The following is a 20,913-nucleotide window of genomic DNA, read 5'->3' on the forward strand; positions in this document are numbered from 1 at the left end:
TCTCTGTAATTGTGTGTATCTGTCTCCCCATGTGTCTCTGTCTCACTCTGTGTGTGTGTGTGTGTTGTGTGTGTCTGTGTTCTATTTCTGTCTGTCTGTCAATCAATCTCTATCTAACTATCTAACTATCTACCTATCTACCTATCTACCTATCACTGTCTGTCTCTCTGCGGTGTCTGTTCCTGTCTCTGTCTCTCTGTGCCTCTCACGTTCTTTCCCTCTTGGTCTATCTCTGTATGTTTCTCTCTCTGTCTCTTCTCCATTTGTCTTCATGTGTGTCTCTCCCACTCTCTCTGTCTCCCTCTCTGTGTCTCTGCCTCCATGTCTGTGTCTCTGTCTGTCTCTCTGCGTGTCTGTGTCGCTCTCGCTCTCCCCCTCCAGATTAGAAAGGTCTAATGATGCCCACATCCCATTAAAGAAGGAAATAAGTTTCAACTTGCGCTTGCTATGGCTGCGATACTGGAAATTAACTTGTTGGATGTAGATGCTTTCTCAGCTCATGTCAGCAGTTTTAATGATCAATAAATGGTCCAAAGATGTAACTCAGAAGTATTCTTACTTAAGCTGGTATCTAGCATCGACCTGCCCTCTCCACTCCCACCAATGACACTTCTGGCTGTTCATGTTCCCATGATCATAACTTGGGAGTTCCTAGAGTCAAAATTCAGATTAGCAGTACAGATTTTTAAGAATAGCCTGTTTTATTTCTGCTACTTCAAAAGCATCCCTGACTTCTGATCCCGTACCCACGAGACTGAACAGATCTTGGTGGTCACACTTCAATGGTCAATGGCATAAACTGCGTCAATAAACTGTTTTACTGTGCACAATTCAGTCTGGTGCTGCTGTCTTTATCAGACTTTATATCCACTTCTGAGGAGTCATTATAGAAGCAGGAGCCTTAGATTATTATTTTTTCTTCCTTTAACCTGAGAATACTAAACATGTTTCTTATTCGAACCCTTGGTATAATTTGACAGTGTGTTGGGGGAAGCATGTGTCAAATGTCTAAATGTTTGTGTAGGGATTATTTTAGAAGGACTTGCTGTCTAAATTCAGCAAATAATTGCAACAAGGTATCTGAAATACTAAATTAAAGTTGTAGTTTTATTGGAAGTAGCTCTTTGATCATTCTTTGGTCATTCTTTGATCATTCTTTGAATCAAACCTGTAACTATTTTGTGAAATTCAGTACGAGCCACTTCAAAAACTGTTTATGTAATGTAGAATTAATCAAATGTCCTCGAATGGCTTAGCAAGATGCTTTCTAAGTAATAGTTTTGTAATATCTTGCTGGAATTTATTATATTTGTGACTTACTTCAAGATCTGTAATTCTGTCATAGGCAAGAAAATTCCTGCCTCAGAACCTAGGAAATGTTCTGTACTTTCTGTCCGTGGATCTATCATTCCGTTTCAGCTATCCCAGCGTTCATGAGTCTGTCACTGTCTTCTTGGAGCAGATCAGCCAGGAGCATTATACGATATATAAGAATGCAACCGAGATAATACAATCAATGGAGAATGTGTGTACTTTTCTCAGAGACCGCAAGGTATTTACTACTAATGTTGACCTTATTTGAAAACATTTATTGAATTTTACATTTACAGTGAAAGTACAAAGCAGTTCCTATTTTCTCTCAGTCAGTGACACAAAAGAATATCTCATGGTATTGCTGTACTTCAACAGGTACAAAAGGTCATAGGCTCATGGTCTAATACATCATTGAGAGTTTATTTTACAACATTGTAACATTCGACCATTATTTTTCGCAATGTGATTTTGATGTTATTTTCAGAAATTTTAATTAAGAAGAGAGTTTTTTTTATTCTTTTGCATAACTCTCCCTAATAATGATGTAAGAGAGATGCTACCAGAGATTTGCCAAAGGTTGCACGTATTAGCTGTAATCGTTGTGAAGCAATTCCAGGAATGCGATTAAATTTCTTACACATTCCAACACTAGTGGGATTGCCAAAACCTGCAAATAAAGTCAGGAGTTGAGGGCATGGCAATGAATATAATAAAAAGTCTCTAGTAGTTTCTTGACCTCTATTGTGGGTTTGTCTGGCAAAGCAAACTGTGCTGGAAATTGATCTGAAAGGCCTGAAGCCATATTGCCTTTGGGAGAATTTTCTCAGCTACAGGAAGGAGGTGATTCATGATAATGTGAGTTGGGATTTTACTTGTGATGAACAAGAGGGTAGCACCTCAATAATTCTGGGCTGGGATTAAGCAAGGTCCTCTATTCACAAACTAGCTAACATTGGCTGCTCGTCTCCATCAGAGACCAACTGACCTTTTTTTGTCTGCATTAACGTGATCTCTTGGAAACCACTTTATGATCATCTACAGCTTTTGATGGTTGCATTGTCGTTAACCTCTCTCCACCAGATTTGCAAGCCGCTTCGGATCTTTGAAATTTTGCAAACAAGAAACTCATCCTGTCCTTCTGTTGCCAAAATAAAGGACATCTATCAACCAACATCTGGTCAATCAAATATTCCTTACATAAGACCATAAGACATAGGAGCAGAAATTAAGCCATTTGGCTCATTGAGTCTGCTCCACCATATAATCATGCCTGATAAGTTTCTCAACCCCATTCTCCCTCTTTCTCCCTGTAACCCTTGATTCCCTTAACAATCAATTACCTATCTACCTCAGTCTTAAATATACTCCATGACTTTGCCTTCACAGCCTTCTGTGGCAATGAATTCCATTAATTTACCACTCTCTGGCTGAAGAAGTTTCTCCTTATCTCTGTTCTAAAGGATCTTTCCTTTACTCTAAGGCTGTGCCTTTAGGTCCTAATCTCTCCTACCAATGGAAACAGCTTTCCAATATCCAGTCTGTGCAGGTTATTCAGTATTCTGTAAGTTTCAATTAGAATCCCCCTTTATCCTCCTAAGCTCCTATCGAGTATAGACCCAGAGTCCTCAAACGTTCCTCACATGTTAAGCTTTTCATTCCTGGCACCATTCTTGTGAACCTCCACTGAACCACTCCAGAGCCAGTGCATCCTTCCTGAGATATCAGGCCTGCACACAGTACTCCAAATGTGATCTGACCAAAGCCTTACAAAGCCACAGAGGTACATCCCTGCTTTTATATGCAAATTCTTTCAAAATAAATGCCAAAATTGCATTTGTCTTCTTAACTACTGACTCAACCTGCAGGTTTACCTTGAGAGCATCCTAGAGTAGAACTCCCAAGTCTCTCTGCACTTCAGACTTTGAAAGTTTCCTCCCATTTAGAAAACAGTCCATGCCTCTATTTTTCTTACCAAGCACTTTTCCACATTATACTCCATCTGCCTCTTCTTTGCCCCCTGTCCTAACCTGTCCAAATTCTTCTGCAGCCTCTCCACCTCCTCAATGCTGCCTGTCCCAATACCTGCCTCTGTATCATCTACAAACTTAGCCAGAATGCCCTCAGTTCCTTCATCTTTATCGTTAGTGAATAAAGTGAAAAGTTGTGGTCCCAACACTGAGCTTTGCTGAACATCACTTGTCATCAGTTGCCATCCTGAGAAGTATCCTTTCATCACCACTCTCTGCTTTCTGCCAGACAGCCAAGCTTCTATCCAAGCTAGCACCTTGTCTGTAGTTTCTTGGGCCCTTATATTACTCAGTAGTCTCCTGTGTGGCACCTTGTCTAAGGCCTTCTTGAAGTCCAGGTAGATAACATCCATTGGCTCTCCTTGGTCTAACCTGCTCATTACTTCCTCCAAGAATTCTAGCAGATTTGTCAGACATGACCTCCCTTGCTGAAACCTTGCTGACTTTGCCCTATTTTACCACACGCAGTATTCAGAAATCTCATCCTTCACAACAGACATCAAAATCTTCCCCACAACCAAGGTTAGGCTAATTGGTCTGTAATTTTCCATTTCTGGCCTTATTACTCCCTTTTTAAACAGCGGTGTCGAGTTTACAATTTTCCAGTCCTCTGGGACCCTCCTTGACTCTAGCGATTCCTGCAATATCACCATGAACGCCTCCACTAACTCTTCATCTATCTCATTTAGAGGAATGGGGTTTAGTCCGTCTGGTCCAGGTATTTATCCACCCTCAAACCATTAAGTTTTTTTAGCACCTTGTTCTTGATGATGGCCACCATACTCTGCTCTGCCAGCTGACTCTCTCGAATGTTTGGGATATTACTCATGTCTTCCACCGTGAAGACTGATGCAAAGTAATTATTCAGTTCTTCAGCCATTTCCTTGTTCCCCACTACTATCTCTTCAGCATCATTTTCCAGTAGTCCAATGTCCACTTTTGTCTTCCTTTGCTCTTTATTTATCTAAATAAACTCTTACAATCTTCCTTTATATTACTGGCTAGATTACACTCATATTTAATCTTCTTCCCCCTTATTTCTTTTTTTGTTGTTGCCCTCTGTTGGTCTTTGTAAGCTTCTAGTTTCCCACTGCCCTTTGCCACATTATATGCTTTCTCTTTTGCTTTTATGCTATCCCTGACTTTCCTAGTCAACCATGGTTGTCTCACCTTGTGCCATGTTTCTTTTTCCTAGGGATGAATTTTTGCTGTGTCCTGAATTACTCCCAGAAACTCCTGGCATTGCTGTTCCACTGTCTTTCCTGCTCAGCTTCTCTCCCAGCCAATTCTACCCAGCTCCTACCAGTTGCCTTTATTCAGCTATAATACTGTTACTTCTGATTCAATCTTTTTGCTCTCAAATTGCAGAGTAAATTCAATCATGTTATGATCACTGCCTCTTAAGAGTTAAAAATCACACAACACGGAGTGACGCTTCGAAAGCTAGTGTGCTTCCAATTAAACCTGTAGGACTATAACCTGGTGTTGTGTGATTTTTAACTTTGTACACCCCAGTCCAACACCGGCATCTCCAAATCTTAAGAGTTCCTTCACCTTAAGCTCCCTTATCAAATCTGCCTCATTGCACAACACTAAATCCAGTATTGCCTGTTCCCTAATGGGCTCCATCACAAGTTGCTCGAAGGAGCCATCTTGTATACAAATTCCTTTTCTTGCAGTCTGATTTTCCCAGTCCACCTGCATATTGAAATCTCCCATGATCACTGTGACTTTGCCTTTCTTAAACACTTTTTCTATCTGCTGGTGTATCTTATGCCCCAGCTCCTGGGGGAGCTGTTTGGAGGCCTGTACCTAACTCCAACCTTTTTTTTAACCTTTGTGGTTCCTCACTTTTACCCACACAGATTCTACATCATCTGACCCTACTCTGTTTCTTACTATTGCTCGTTTCAACAATACGTTAAAGGAGAGCCTCTGCAATATATTGAGCACTTCCTACACAACGGTAGTGCAGCTATTGAGATAGGTGACTACCTTGGATGACTTCAGACTAGCAGCGAGTGTTAATAATGATCATCTCTGTGAGCAATATTCCCTCTACGCTGCCGATCCGAGGGTCCGTGTAAGGTGATTGGCGAGCCAAAGTATCTTGCATCATTGGTTTCTAGTCCTGGAAGTCACTACACGAGGACCTTGGGGGTCTGCAGACAAAAATCAAAATTAGTGTGAACACTATCCAGAGGTCAGCAAATGTTTTAGTGAACACAGTGTTATGCTTCTGTGTTGCAGCAAAATCTGAGTCGTGTATCAGTGTTATATTAGAGTGTTAGAGAAAATCCGTCAGCAGTGCGTCCAGATTTGCTGGGAGGACCATTAAAAAAACACTAGACTCCATCTTGAAACTAGATCCACAAATATTCAAGTAAAATGCAAAGTAAACTTCAGGACTCTGTGATTACATGGTCAGAAATAGTCTTTTTGATCTGAATCTGAAATGGCTAATATTTAAGGGAAGGACAAAGAAAATACTTCAAAGAGACCGAAGGTCTGAAGCTGTCCCTTGAATAGAGTAGTATGGACTTTAATGGCTGGAAGAAGTTGTTCAGAGTTGTGACAACTTGTTCATGAAGCTGCATCACTCTGAGTCCCAGTGCCTCAATGATAACCGGAAAGGAAAGCGAGCCAATCCTGCTTATCTGATCCCACTGCCCTGTGTGGTGTCCTGTCACGTGGCCAATAACCTGTGTAGGCTAAAGTAGAAGACTTATAACAGAAATGTGCAACCTTGAGTAGACATTATCCTCAAATCATAGGACTCTTTTCAGCAACACTCCCCAGGACCTTACCATTAAGTGTATAAGTCCTGCTAAGATTTGCTTTCCCAAAATGCAGCACCTCACATTTTAGATTAAACTCCATCTGCCACTTCTCAGCCCATTGGCCCATCTGATCAAGATCCCATTGTAATCTGAGGTAACCTTCTTTGCTACCCACTACACCTCCAATTTTGGTGTCATTAGCAAACTTACTAACTCTACCTGTAATGCTCACATCCAAATCATTTATATAAATGATGAAAAGCAGTAGACTCAGCACCGTTCCTTGTGGCACTCCACTGGTCACAGGCCTCCAGTCTGAAAAACAACCCTCCACCACCACCCTCTGTCTTCTACCTTTGAGCCAGTTCTGTATCCAAATGGCGAGTTCTCCCTGTATTCCGTGAGATCTAACCTTGCTAACCAGTCTCCCATGGGGAACCTTGTCGAACACCTTACTGAAGTCCATAGAGATCACATCTACCACTCTGCCCTCATCAATCCTCTTTGTTGCTTCTTCAAAAAACTCAATCAAGTTTGTGAGACATGATTTCCCACGTACAAAGCCATGTTGACCATCCTGAATCTGTCCTTGCCTTTCCAAATGCATTCCAAAGACCTTGGAGTCCATAGCTCCTTGAAACTGGAGTTGCAAGTAGATAGGATAGTGAAGAAGGCGTTTGGTATGCTTTCCTTTATTGGTCAGAGTATTGAGTACAGGAGGTGGGAGGTCATATTGCGGCTGTACAGGGCATTGGTTAGGCCGCTATTGAAATATTGCGTGCAATTCTGTTCTCCTTCCTATCGGAAAGATGTTGTGAAACTTGAAAGGGTTCAGAAAAGATTTGCAAGGATGTTGCCAGAGTTGGAGGATTTGAGCTATAGGGAAAGATTGAATAGGCTAGGGCTGTTTTCCCTGGAGCATCGGAGGCTGAGGGGTGACCTTCTAGAGGTTTATAAAATCATGAGGGGCATGGATAGGATAAATAGACAAAGTCTTTTCCTTGGGGTCGGGGAGTCCAGAACTAGAGGGCATAGATTTAGGGTGAGAGGGGAAAGGTAAGAAAGAGACCTAGGAGACAACTTTTTCACGTAGAAGGTGGTACGTGTATGGAATGAGTTGCCAGAGGAAGTGGTCAAGGCTAGTATAATTGCAACATTTAAAAGGCATCTGGGTGGGTATATGAATAGGAAGGGTTTGGAGGGATATGGGCCAGGTGCTGGCAGGTGGGACTAAATTGGGTTGGGATATCTGGTCGGCATGGACGGGTTGGACTGAAGGGTCTGTTTCCATGCTGTACATCTCTATGACTGCTGATGATGACAAGTATTGCATTTTTTTAAATAGTTGTAACTGCAATTTGTACAACAAGTGGAGATACATTTTGAGTATAAGTCATCAAATATCCTGCATGAATTATCTTTTTGAAAAGGAATTTATATTTTTTTTAAAAAGTTTTATACAACTGTTGTAACATGCAGAAAAGTTAGAATGCCCACTTATTATCATCATTGCATTAAACCATGTAGAAGTAATCTAAAATTGTCCTTTATTTTGTGATGTATTTTGGCAGCGATTTTTGATGTATCTTTTATAGTGGAATAGTGATGATTTAACTTGTCAAATGCTGTCTGTCGTGTAATGTTGTTTGCTTCATGTCAGAGAATTTTTGGTGAAAAGAATCCTTTTGACCTAATTGCATTTTTAATTTTCTAGGATGAACATAATCTAATGGAGCTGATTGAATTTGCAAACCACGCTTTGGTTTGCCTTCCGTATCATCAGCAGCTGAAAATGATCCTTAGATGTGTTGAAATCTGCTCAAAAATGTAAAGACTGGGAATATCTCATTAAGATTGTACCTTTCCTGACTTTCAGGATTGCACGCTGTATTGACAAAGCATCTTCTTTAAACACAGTTTCTCATTAGTAGAACCCAAGGAATGCCTCCTGTTGATTCATTGGAATATGTCAAAGACAACTTGGATTCGTTTAGTGAATCAGATTATTTTGCTTAATGTGAAAATGATTGTTATTTGGACTGTTTTTGAAATGTCCATGCACTCTAATGTAGGATGCGGATGATTTGCCTAAGACATGCACGGTGTCTTAGTGGTTAGCACTGCTGCTTCACGGCGCCAGGGACTTAGATTGGATTTCAGCCTTGAGCGACTGTCTGTGTGGAGGTTGCACATTCTCCCTATGTCTGCGTGGGTTTCCTCTGGGTGCAGTGGTTTTCTCCCACAAGCCAAAGTTGTGCAAGTTAAGTAGATTGGTAGTACTAAATTGCCCCTCGTGTCCAAGGATCACAAGCTAGGTTAATTAGTCATAGGAAATACAGGGTTACAGGGATAGGATAGGGGTTTGGGTCTGAGTGGAATTCTCTTCAGAGCATCATTTCGGACTTAGTGGACTGAATGGCCGACTTCCACGCTATTCTAGGAACTGCTAGGTAACGTTATTGTTCAATATTTTAGGATTTAAAGACTTAGCAATGTAATTTTTGTTTGAAAATCTGCTCAATTCTGTTAAAGTAAATGAATTAACAATTTGACCAATTATTTTTCATGTATTTTTGACATTAATTTTAAGGGATCTATGAGCACTTGAATCCTGGGATCAGGGTCGAGACATGAGTTTAAATCCCAACTCTACTGCAATGTGATTGATTCTTAACTGTTCCCTGCAATCGTCTAATAAGCCACTCAGTTGTGTTTAAGAAGTTTGTTGCATTTCATCACCAATTTCTGAAGGGGAGAAGTTGTGTAAAACAGTTATTAATTTAGCTTCAAATTATTATATTAGATTTTTCTTTCAATTTTTGCTTATTTATTTTCTTTAAATTCATCGTAATATTCTGTTGTCTGGAGGCTGTAGTGCTTGATGATGCTACCTGATTTGATCACTAGAAGGGGTTGGCAAATCAGTCTCGAAGGGCCAAATAGCTTATTTCTGCTTCTAAATCCTAATCAAGTTTTCCCCTGTAGCCCTGTTCTCATGCACATCCCTTTTCCTTCATGCCCTTCCCCACTTTCCTCGAGTTCTATCTGGCACGTTTACTTTGCTCATAGGCCTTCACAAGTAATTGTAACTATGACATTAAATTTAAATATCACACCACATCTGTACGAAACTTAAGGTTATAAGAACTTTTATATGGACTAAATGAACTTGGAGACTAACCTGGAGGAATGCCTTTTCAATTAAAATATAATTTTTTTTGCACAATACGTGCAACTTTGATAAATAAGTTTCTATGTTGCAATTAAAGTAAATATATCAAGACACACACCCCTAATTTGATGTCAAAATAGTATTGAGGCAAATGAAACTCAGTTACTTATGTGCAAACAGTGCATCAGCTATTGCTGTTACACAGTTAAACTCATATATCCAAAATCTGCTGTCCAATTTGTGCCATACTGCCAATAGTTATGCATAAAAACCTGTTTCTTCTTTGCCTCTTCAATGAAACACATCACTAGATGTGAAGTTGTTGTATTTCCGAGTTAAATAACAAAATTAAATTTTGTCTGTTTCATGCTAGGTACCGTTTACATTAACAGAGAACATTTCAGTGCAGTACAGGCCCTTCGGCCCTCAATGTTGCGCTGCCCTGTCATACTAATCTGAAGCCCATCCCACCTACACTATTCCATTGTATGTCCATTTGCCTGTCCAATGACGACTTACATGCACTTAAACTTGGCGAATCTACTACCGATGCAGGCAAAGCATTCCATACCCTAACTACTCTCTAAAGAAACTACCTCTCACATCTGTGTTATACCTATCTCCCCTCACTTTAAAGTTGTCCCCTCGTGTTTGCCGTCCCCATACTTAGAAAAAGGCTCTCCCTGTCCACCCTATCTAACCCTCTGATTATCTTGTATGTCTCTATTAAGTCACCTCTCAACCTTCTCTCTAACGAGAACAGCCTCAAGGCCTATAGCCTTTCCTCGTAAGACATTCCTTCCATACCAGGCAACATCCTAGTAAATCTCCTCTGCACCTTTTCCAAAGCTTCCACATCCTTCTTGTAATGCGGTGACCAGAACTGTACACAATTGACCAGAACTGTACACGATCGACAGTGTAATTACTACTAAATAGTCTTCCTGACTCTGTCGCTGAAAGTGTTGTGTCTCACTGTTTCAGATTTGAATTGTTAGATATTTTAACAAGTTATAACTTCAAATTTTGTTTTCTCTTTCCTAGTTTTTTTCACTTTACTTCTCTTTCTATGTCCATTCTTTCTTCCTGTCTTTATTTCTCTGCCTATGCCTGATTTGGCATTGAATTCACCCACTCCATTTTACACTACCTTCTCAGTTTTTGTGCTGTTAATTTAACCAATTCAACTACTAGGGTGTTAAGGCTATAGATATACTAATACTGGAAAATATATTTGTTTTACACTATTAGTTGTAGAGTTTTATTGTGGTCAGAATAGTCTTCTACAGATGTTTTGGAAATTTTGAAGACTATTGTTGCTGTTTGTGTTTCTTTTTCCACAGTTCCAAATCTGTAGATGCCAGTCCACTAATTGAAGCTGAGAGTCGGAAAATACTCCTGAAACTTTTGTCTCACGCCATGCCAATTATTAAAGCCGAATGTTATCGCTGCTGTTTAAAACTCGTGAAGGTGGGAAGAAACAGCTTCATCTGTTAACTACCTGTAGATGTTACTTTCACTACTTATGCAATTAAGAGAAAGCAAAATAAGTATATGAGGGAGAAAGGATTGGAAGATTTGTTGATTAGACGAGTTAGTGGGAGGATCCTCATAATAAGCAGCAAGAATATCAATTACAGGATAGTTTGTTTCCATGTTGTAAAACTCTAAACCTTGTTCGAGAGTTTTGCATTTTGGCAGAAGATGAGGCCAGGATGATTAAAGTGCATATCAAGTCTACAGAAAAGGAGGACAGTCTGAACAAGGCAGGACAGAGAGTGACCATCAGCCACACTTCCTTTCAGACTTTGAGAGATTCGGGTTGATGAATAAGGATGGTAAAGATTGTTGGTAGGAGGCTTGGGCATTGAAAAACTGAGTCTGCTGGTTATGTAGTATGAAGATAACTCAAACCTTAATACTGTGTTTTGAACGTTTTTCTGAGTTCGCTGTGAAGAATGAAAATGAGGGGATTTTTTTTCAGTCCATAATAAATATTAGATAAACTTGAACCAGTAAAAGAGCTTGGGGCTGAGTCTACCAAAGCTGAGGTGAAGATATAAATTAAATTTGTATGACCATTTTTAGGACATGTCAAGAACTTCACTGTCAAGGAATGACCTTTTTAAAAATAGTGACTTAATTTAATAATTTGTGCATAGGAAGCCACAAATGCAGCAATACAATAAATGAATAATCTATTTCTGATGATGGTGATGGTGGCCCAAAAATCACAAGTCTTCCAAAGCATTTCCTCAGTGTGTTATGATTTATTTGCACCCACCTATACAAGGAGACAGGTGTTATTCTTATTTTCATCAAATATATGGTATTTTTAAGAGTGTAGTATTCCACAACACTGCATTTATGGTGCCAGCCCAGCTAGTCCAGGCCTTCTTAAATTCACTTGTAACTACTAGCATTTAGCTAAAATAAGACTAGCTTTGAACTGCAGAATGGTTAATGGATTACTATTAATATTATTCTTAATGTATACAGAATGGGAGATGGATTTAGCATAAAATTTGTGGGTAAATAGACTACATATTTCTTCTTAAGCCTATTTCTGAAATACCATTGACTTGCAATTATTGAAATGCAGAATTGGTTTTGAAACACTCATAATTTTTAAAACTTTTTTCTTCTGAAGGTTTGCCTTCGAATCCACAATGTTATCAAGCCAGTGTTATCAAGTTCTAATGGTATTAATTTCCTTCTCCATGCCTGGGTTTTGTATGAAATAGGTACATTCGGCCTACAGGATCCAAATCAACAGGTAGCTATTTAGATTGTTTAATATGTACAAAGAAATGCTACTTTCGTTTAACCCGCTAGTCCATGTCTTTTGTCCCTCTTTTATTTCTTTAACCATTCCACTCTATACTTTCTCTATTCTGTCCAATTCTCTACCACATTATGAGCCTTAATTTATCAAGTTGGTCTAGAAACATAACTGATGAAGCATTGGAAATGAGGTTGTAATTATTTGTAAAGCCTGAAAGTGAGACAGGAAGGGGTTAAATGAAGAGCTGGAAGCTGGGGGAGCAAATTACTGATGAGAACAATAATTTAATTTAAACAGAAAAAAAAGTTAATAATTGATAGGAACTGGAGGAAGCTGTAAAGATTATTTCATTATTGATTACTGTTAAGTTTGTTTTTAAGAGGAGAGGATTTGTGACTTAATGGAAAAAAAAGTAAAGATAAACTATTTCTTGCGTAAAATCTAAGGATTAGAAACATGAATGCTGGATACTCAGAGATGTGTCGACACCTGAAAAGAGAAAAGAAGTCTAACATTTTTGCAATTTTCATTATTTTCTGTTTTTACTTCAAATTTTCAGCATTTGGAGTTTTTCTTTATTTGTCCTCCACATAGGTCGCTGTGACATACAAGGCCATAAATCAGTTTTCAATTATTTATGGATTTATTAATATTTTATTGAATTTGCACAAGGAGTTTACAGATGCTTTCACTTATACATTATTTTCAGAGTAAAATGTTCAGAGATGCTATTTGGTTGGGTGACAGACCTGTGAAGAAGCAGTAATGTATGGAAAGTTACAATGTTTGCTATGCACAAACACGTATTCTGACAGCCACTTGCTTTACTTGCTGGCCTTTGTTTACAGAATTTAGCGATGATCGAATTTCTGATAAGCAAAAACTTACTTTAACTCACCAGCAATAATATCCTCCATTCTGTTCCACATAAGTTCAGCTTTTATCTCATGGTCTTCTGCAAAATTTATGTTCCATCCTCTCCATGTCATTGATTCAAAATCTTCCTCCTCCTGTGCAGGTGTCTCTTATTACTTTATCTTCCACATGCTTACATTCTGCAGCTTTATGTTCCAGAATTTGCCCTCTGTTTGATGTTTGGTTTTCTTTGTGCCTCCGTTCAGCCATTGCAGCAGTGCCTTCCACCATCTTCATCTTGCAAATCTTAGAGCCACACAATTGTTAAGATGCAGCATGAGTCAATTCAGCCCATTTTCCTCAGTAAATATCCTCGATTATGTCAGATCTTTCCCTTGTCTCAAAAGCTTTCTTGAAGCTTACTTTTTTCCATATTAGCTCAGCTTGGATTTATTGGTTCATTTGCCAGGGATATGTACATTTTTAAAAGAATTTACCTTTAACAGCAGATGTTACTGTATTGTCTTACAGGTGAACAGTGCAGCAAAAGAAATACTTATTTACTTACTGCAGAGCCGCCTGATAATGAGCACTTTCAGCTGGAATAAGTTAATTGAAGCGTTATATCCTGTGATTCCAATATTGCAGGTAAATTGTAACTACAAAATTGTGAAACAGTACTCTAATAGCGTAAGAGGAGTAGCATTGTTTTTTAGCAAAAATGAATTTTAGACATGTTACAGTAGATACATTTTAATGTAGTGCCTTTTCCTCCCGATTTTTATTCGACACATAATTTATCTGTGATCTGGGGATAGCAACAGCATGGAGTCTTCTTTCAATATGGTATACTATTTGACCAAGCAAATAATACTTCTAACTTATAACCAATATATTTGTGCACAAAAGCACTAATATATTAAAATACTAGACTTTTCCTGAATTCCAATTCTTGGACAAATTGCCTTGTATAAACCTTTGAAGGGTTAAAGTTGTCAAAATGAAAGTCCAGTTCAGTATCATTCTATTCATACTGGAAAATACAATATCTCAGATTTTAGAAACAGTTAGCAAAAATAACATTTTTAAATATATTCTCAGGTACTGTTTAAATTCCTGAGTATCTAGAATATTTTCCACTTTATTCAGAACCTGTCACATGCTTAAAATTTCAGTCGAGAATAGTTGGTGCTATAGCAGTGATGATTAAACTGTAGCCTTGTCATTTTTTACCTCTTCATTGATCCTTCATGCTCATGTGTTGTTATCAAGTGACACCAAGATCTGAAAAGGTCAGTTGTAATTAATATTCCTACGGAACATTGTACATCGGTGACATTGTTTCCTGGACCTTGGGTGAAAAGAAGGTTTATCATGCAGCTTCTCTTTCATGTGTGTGCAAGAAATCGCCATCAACATAATATAAAATGTCTGTTTCATTGCCTTTTAATAGGTAAACTTCATCCATTTTAACAAAGTTAGTTTGTCAAGTGCACATCATCATCCGAGTGCACATCATCATCACATCTCTGACCACCATGTATGTAGGATGATTAAACCTCTCGCGCTTGCTGCGTTGTTCAATTAATTCCATTTACCCGTATTTGCTGCATATTCTACAATATCCTTACCAAACAAGAGTGTCTTAACCAAACCCATCCAGAAATTATCAATTCACTCAGGGTACATGATCTTTTGGAATCTTAATTCAACTCTTCCCGATCAGTTGTATGTGCAAAGTCCTAAATGACCCTGCTCAATTTTTAAGGTTGTGTTGTTTTGATTTGAATTCACCTGTAAATGAAAATCTATACCTTGTGTCAACTCTATTGGTTCCCTTAAACATTTTAAAATGCTTTCTTTATGCAAGTAAATAAAGGGTAACTTTATGCAACCCTTCTTTGTAATTCAACCTTTTCAATAACAAAAGCTTTCTTGGAAATTTGTGCTACACTCAGTCCAAGTCCAGTATACAAATATAAAAATCATGGGCAGAAGTAGGTAATTGGCTCTTTTTGAGCCTCCTCTGCCATACAGTAGGATAATAGCTGATATGTTTGTATTTCAAATTCCATATTTCCCCCTTGCCCTGATGACCTTAAATTCGTGTAAGGGAAAGGAATAAATCAAACCTACATTTAAAAATATTCAGTGACTCTCCACCACCTGCTGAGGCAGAGAGTTCCAACATCTCTCGACTCGGAGAAAAAAAACTATTCGTCACATCTCTCCTAAATTGGTAACCCCTAGTTTTGAAATAGTATGTCCTATTTCTGGACGTGTTCATAAAAGGAAATAATCTTTTCACGTCTAACTTGCCAAGACTATTCAGGAATATCAGGACAACTAGGACACCTACCATAGACTCCTACTTATTGATTACGGCTCTGCCTTCAACTCCCTTTCAGACTGATCTCAAAACTTTGAGACCTGGGTCTCAGCTCCATCCTTTGCAACTGGATCCTCAGCTTCCTGATCCATAGACCACAATCAGTGGAGATAGACAACTGCATCTCCTCCATGATAACCTTCAACACTGGAAACCCCCAAGGATGCATTCTCAGCCCCCTACTGTACTCCCTGTGAACCCATGACTATCTAGCTAAATTCCAAATGAACGCCATCTATACGTTTGCTAGCGACACCACTGTAGTAGAACGAATATCAAACAACGATGCATCAGAATACCGAAAGGAGATAGAGGGCTTGCTGCATGGTACCATGATAACAACCTCTCTCAATGTCGGCAAAACAAAAGAACTGATCATTGACTTCAGAAAGAAAGGAGGAGAACACGCCCCGTTCAACATTAACAGAGCAGAGGTTGGGCGCATCAAGTTCCCAGGAGTGACAATAATCGACAATCTGCCCTGGACTTCCCATGTAGATGCGACGGTGAAGAAGGTGCAACAACGCCTCCTCTTCTTCAGAAGGCTTAGGAAATTCACCATGTCCATAAAAACCCTCACCATCCTTTACAGATGAACCATCGAAAGCATACCGTCCGGGTGCATAATAGCCTGGTACAGCAGCTGCTCTGCCCAGGACCATAAGAAGCTACAGAAAGTTGTGTAAACAGCCCAGACCATGGAAGTCAACCTTCCATCTATGGACTCCATTTACACTTTGCTTTGTAATGGAAAGGCTGCCGACATCATCAAAAGCCCCTCCCACCCCGGTAATACTCTCCTCCAACCTCTTCTGTCGGAAGATGCAGAAGCTCAAACACGTGCACCAACAGGTTCTACCGTTATTAACTTTGAATAATGTTGATTTGTTTCTTGCACCTCCTGTACAATGTAACCTGTATGCCTCCCTCTAAGCACATTCTGATCTGTTATGTCCTTGCTTACTATCATCTGCCTGTACTGCTTGCAAATGAATCTTTCTGCTGTACTTAGGTACACGTGACAACAATAATTCAAATTCAAAATTCATATATTCTTCAGTGAAATGATCCCTCAAAAAACTCTTTCCTCATAAGACAATTTGCTGATTCCAGGGATCAATCTATGAAACCTACTGTGAACCAATGCATCAATATCCTTTCTTTAAAATAAGAGACTCAAACTACAGAGTATTTGAGATGTTACATCACATATGAAGCATAATACCTTTATCAACAAAGTCAGAAATTGCTGGATAAACTCAGCAGGTCTGGAAGCACTTCTGAAGAGAAAACAGAGTTAATGACTGTTCTTCGGAACTGTATTCTTTTGTGAACTGTGGTGCTGACAACTACATATGCATTCAAAGTTTGTGAGAAGATTTGTAGCTCGGGTGCTCGTTGTTGTGGTTCTGTTCACCGAGCTGGGAATTTGTATTGCAGATGTTTCGTCCCCTGTCTAGGTGACCTCCTCAGTGCTTGGGAGCCTCCTGTGAAGCGCTTCTGTGTTGTTTCCTCTGGCATTTATAATGATTTGTATCTGCCGCTTCCGGTTGTCAGTTCCGGCTGTCCGCTGCAGTGGCCGGTATATTGGGTCCAGGTCGATGTGCTTATTGATTTGAATCTGTGGATGAATGCCATGCCTCTAGGAATTCCCTGGCTGTTCTCTGTTTGGCTTGTCCTATAATAGTAATGTAACAAAACGACACGACCAGCTATCCTTAGTAGCCACAAAATCAGATGACAAGCAACATGAGTTTGACTGGGACAACACTACTATTATAGGACAACCGGAAGCGGCAGATACAAATCACTATAAATGCCGGAGGAATAATCACAGAAGCGCTTCACAGGAGGCTCCCAAGCACTGAGGATGTCACCTAGACAGGGGACGAAACGTCTGCAACACAAATTCCCAGCTCGGCGAACAGAACCACAACATACGCATTCCCACACAGAGTCTGGTCGAGGTTTTTTACAAGCTGAAGTTTAATTTCCTCATTTTCATATCTGCAATACATGTCAGTGTTCCATTAGACTTAACTATTCTCCATGTGCAAACTATTAACTTTTAATATTTGTATTCTAACTGAGAGTAATTTTTTCAAGAATGGAAGCTTTAATTCCTTTTTCTTCCACAACTCATAGTCTTCTCCATTGAGAAAATGTTTTGATTTCTCTTTCTCCAATCCTTTTGGATGACCATGTAACTTGAGAGTTTTACTGCATGCCCTGATAAATGCCCATTAGGGTTGGCTACATCACAGACAATTTGCAGATGAAGTTTTTTGAGTACCTGCTTTTCAGTCATGAAAGGGGATTGTTACAGTTTTGAGGTCTTCCCATGCCTTGTTACAATGTGCTTTTTCCAGGGGTTTGCATCAACTGAAGATCCACTAGGAAAATGCATCCTTGCACTGAGTGAACCATGCAATGAAGACACAGCTGGCATTCTGTCACGCACAGCCAGGATTCGTGCATCTCTTCGACTTTTTATGAGCAAGCTGCATTTGTAAGCATACTGTAATTTATTTTAAAATAAGCCACTCTCTTTAGCATTGAACTGAGATGCAGCTAGTACGTTTCATCAAGTTAGAAAATGCAAGCAGTTGCATTCACGACATCGTGCCAGTGTCAGTACAGTTTGATGAAGGGCAAGTCGTGCTTCACATACTTGCTGGGGTTCGTTCAGATTGTAGCCAGTAAGAGGGCTAATGGGAATCCAGTGGATGTGGTGAAATTGAGGACTGCAGATGCTGGAGATCAGGGTCGAAATTAGAGTGGTCTTGGAAACACATAGCAGGTCAGGCAATATCCAAAGAGCAGGAAAATTGATGTTTCGGGCAAAAGCCCTTCATCAGGAATGAGCATTCCTGATAAAAGGCTTTTGCCTGAAACGTTGATTTTCCTGCTCCTTGGATGCTGCCTGACCTGCTGTGCTTTTCCAGCACCACTCTAATTTTGATCCAGTGGATGTGCTCTAGTTAGACTTCCAAAAGGCATTTGACAAGGTGCTGAGTAAAAGACTGATCCAGAAGGTTAGGTGAAGAGTATTGGCTTGGATCGAATACTGACTGGCTGGCTGACTGACAGAAAGCAGAGGGGCAGGATAAATGGGTTCTTCTTGAATGGTGGTCTGTAACTAGTGGGCTGCTACAGGGTTTAGTTCTTGGACCGCCATTATTTTTAACCTATATAAACAATCTGCATGCAGGAACGGAGTACATAGCAATACAGGAGCATAGCAAAGTTCACGGATGACACTAAAATAGATGGGAAAGAGGTAGTGAGGAGGAGATAAAGAATTTACAGATGAATATTGATAGGCTAGGAGAATGGGTCAGCATCTGGAGGTGAACTTTAATGTGCACCAGTGTGAGGTCCATTTTGACTGGAAAAATAAAAGGGCAAATTATTATTTAAATGGGAGGCAGATTCAAAGCTCAGGGATTTGGGTGTCTTTGTACATGAATCACAGAAAGTGGGTTGCAAGTGCAGAATATAATAAGAAAGGCAAATTGAATCCTAGCATTTATTGCAAAAGGACTGGATTATAATAGTAGTGTTGTAATTACATAAGGTGAGAACATATCAGGAACATTTTGAGGAAGGATGTGGTGCCACTGGAGACAGTTCAGAGGAAGTTCACCAGGTTGATTTCAGGGATGAAAGGGTTGTCATACAACTAACAGTTGAATAGCTTGGGTTTGTACTCGCTGGAGTTTGGAAGAATGAGGGGTGGGATTTGATTGAGGTATATAAAATACTAAAGGGTCTTGATAAGGTGGATGTTGAACAGAAGATTCCCCTTGTGGGACAGTCTCGAACAAGAGGTCATAGATATGGACTGAGAGAAAGTAGATTCAGAATTGAGATGAAGAGAAACTAAATCCCTGAGAGTTGTGAATCTGTGGAACTCTGCCCCAAAGTGCATTGTAGGCAAAATCAATCAACCAGTTCAAGAAAGGAATAGATGTGTGTCTGATGAAAAAGGCTTAGGGGAGCAGGCAGTAAAGTGGAGTTGAGACCAGGATAAGTTGAGCCATGATCTTATAGTTAATGGTGGAGCAGCTCAAAGGGCTGAATTGCCTACCCCTGCTCCTAATTTCTATGTTATTTCAAATTCTTTGGAAATAGCCAGTTACGAACTTCTGAAGTTTCGTCATAATTTAAGTGCAAATTCCTAAAAATACACACGAAAAATTAATCAGTTTTTAAATCAGATCTTCCAATGGATGTCACTTCAAAGAAGACCAAAGAAGGGATATCATAGTTATCTCGGAAAATTATTGTTCCTCAATCAAAATTACAGTATCTGCTTTGCTGTTGTTTGTGTGATCCTGCTGTACACACATTAGCTACTGTTTTGCCAGGATTCTACAGTAGCCTCACTAAAGATATTGATACTGTGAGGTGAAGTAAGATGAAGGAAGCTTGTGTGGAATATGAATGTTGATGTAGGCCTGGGCTTTTTTTCTGCTGTAAGTTTATTGTAAAAGTACTCTTTGAAGAACCGTCTGCTGAGTAAATGTTCTCAAATTGTATACTTTCTACTTTCTTTATTATGATCTCAAGTCAAAAATGAGTCAGAAGAATTAGCAAGTCAATTTTCTTAGTTGGCTGGTGGGAGAAAAATTAAAGCCGTTAGAATTCAAATTCACACGAGGTAATTCCGACAGTGAAAAGCAGATGCTTGCATGTTATATTTTGGAAATGCATGGTCTTAGATTAAAATCAAACTATTAGCACTCCATTATCATCAACACCTTACTTTTCACCTTCAAGATATCTAACTATAGAAAAGCAGAAAAAAAGTCAGTGGTAAATTCCAAAAGTGAAAGTTATGATATTTATTGTTCTCTCAACATGTTGCACAATTGAGTTCAAAGATGTAGGTTATCACAACAGGATGCATGCTGGCATACAAATCTCCGAAGGCTATCTGAATGAAGTTCCATTACCTGAGCAATGTGTTTAGCCACAGGGCAAGGGAACCTTCAGACCACTTTCAAATAATTGGCATATGGTTTCTACATATCTACATTAACCTGCCAGACTTCTCTGCTGGTAAATGGGGTAATGTGGGAAGTAATATAGGTTGCAGTAAAATTTGCTGTTCTTTCTCTTTAATAGCAATTAGCCATTGTCCTGTCAGCAGATGGATTTACACAGAATTTCCAGTACAGAAACAAATCATTTGGTTTAACTTGTCTACCTTCTGCTTATTCTCCATACAACCTGCACCCACCTTACTTCTTTGAATCCTGTCAATGTGGAATTGAACATTCTAGTTTATTTGCAGAACAAACATACAAAAAGTTGTTTCCGATAGTTGCAGAGATGATGCTTGAAAAACACGACTTTGTACACCAATTGCATATCAACTTTCAAAGTTTAATCACTAAAAGAGAAATATGTTGCAAGGATAAAATTTAAAGGCATTTGGAAATTCACCAATTAGTTGTTGCACAACATCTAGAATTCTAATGACAGTAAAATCATGAGAAGCAATGGGAACAAAATGATATGGCTCCCACTGCAATAGAACATTATAGCACAGTACAGGATTTTCGGCCCTCGATATTGGACTGACC

The 20,913-nt window shown here is 39.3% G+C and overlaps 1 protein-coding gene across 3 annotated transcripts in view; it reads left to right on the forward strand.

The window, feature by feature from the left end:
- The window catches only part of rttn (rotatin), a 172,360-nt gene that overhangs the window by 11,238 nt on the left and 140,209 nt on the right, over positions 1 to 20,913 (forward strand). For all 3 annotated transcript variants that reach the window (XM_043688465.1, XM_043688466.1, XM_043688468.1), the window contains exons 3-8: positions 1,346 to 1,552; positions 7,836 to 7,948; positions 10,637 to 10,763; positions 11,944 to 12,069; positions 13,465 to 13,581; positions 17,692 to 17,831. In XM_043688465.1, the coding sequence (XP_043544400.1) occupies positions 1,346 to 1,552; positions 7,836 to 7,948; positions 10,637 to 10,763; positions 11,944 to 12,069; positions 13,465 to 13,581; positions 17,692 to 17,831 (830 nt within the window). The remainder of the gene's footprint in view (positions 1 to 1,345; positions 1,553 to 7,835; positions 7,949 to 10,636; positions 10,764 to 11,943; positions 12,070 to 13,464; positions 13,582 to 17,691; positions 17,832 to 20,913) is intronic.

This window comes from Chiloscyllium plagiosum, chromosome 4, assembly GCF_004010195.1.
Source record: "Chiloscyllium plagiosum isolate BGI_BamShark_2017 chromosome 4, ASM401019v2, whole genome shotgun sequence".
In the NCBI taxonomy this organism is placed as follows: domain Eukaryota; kingdom Metazoa; phylum Chordata; class Chondrichthyes; order Orectolobiformes; family Hemiscylliidae; genus Chiloscyllium; species Chiloscyllium plagiosum.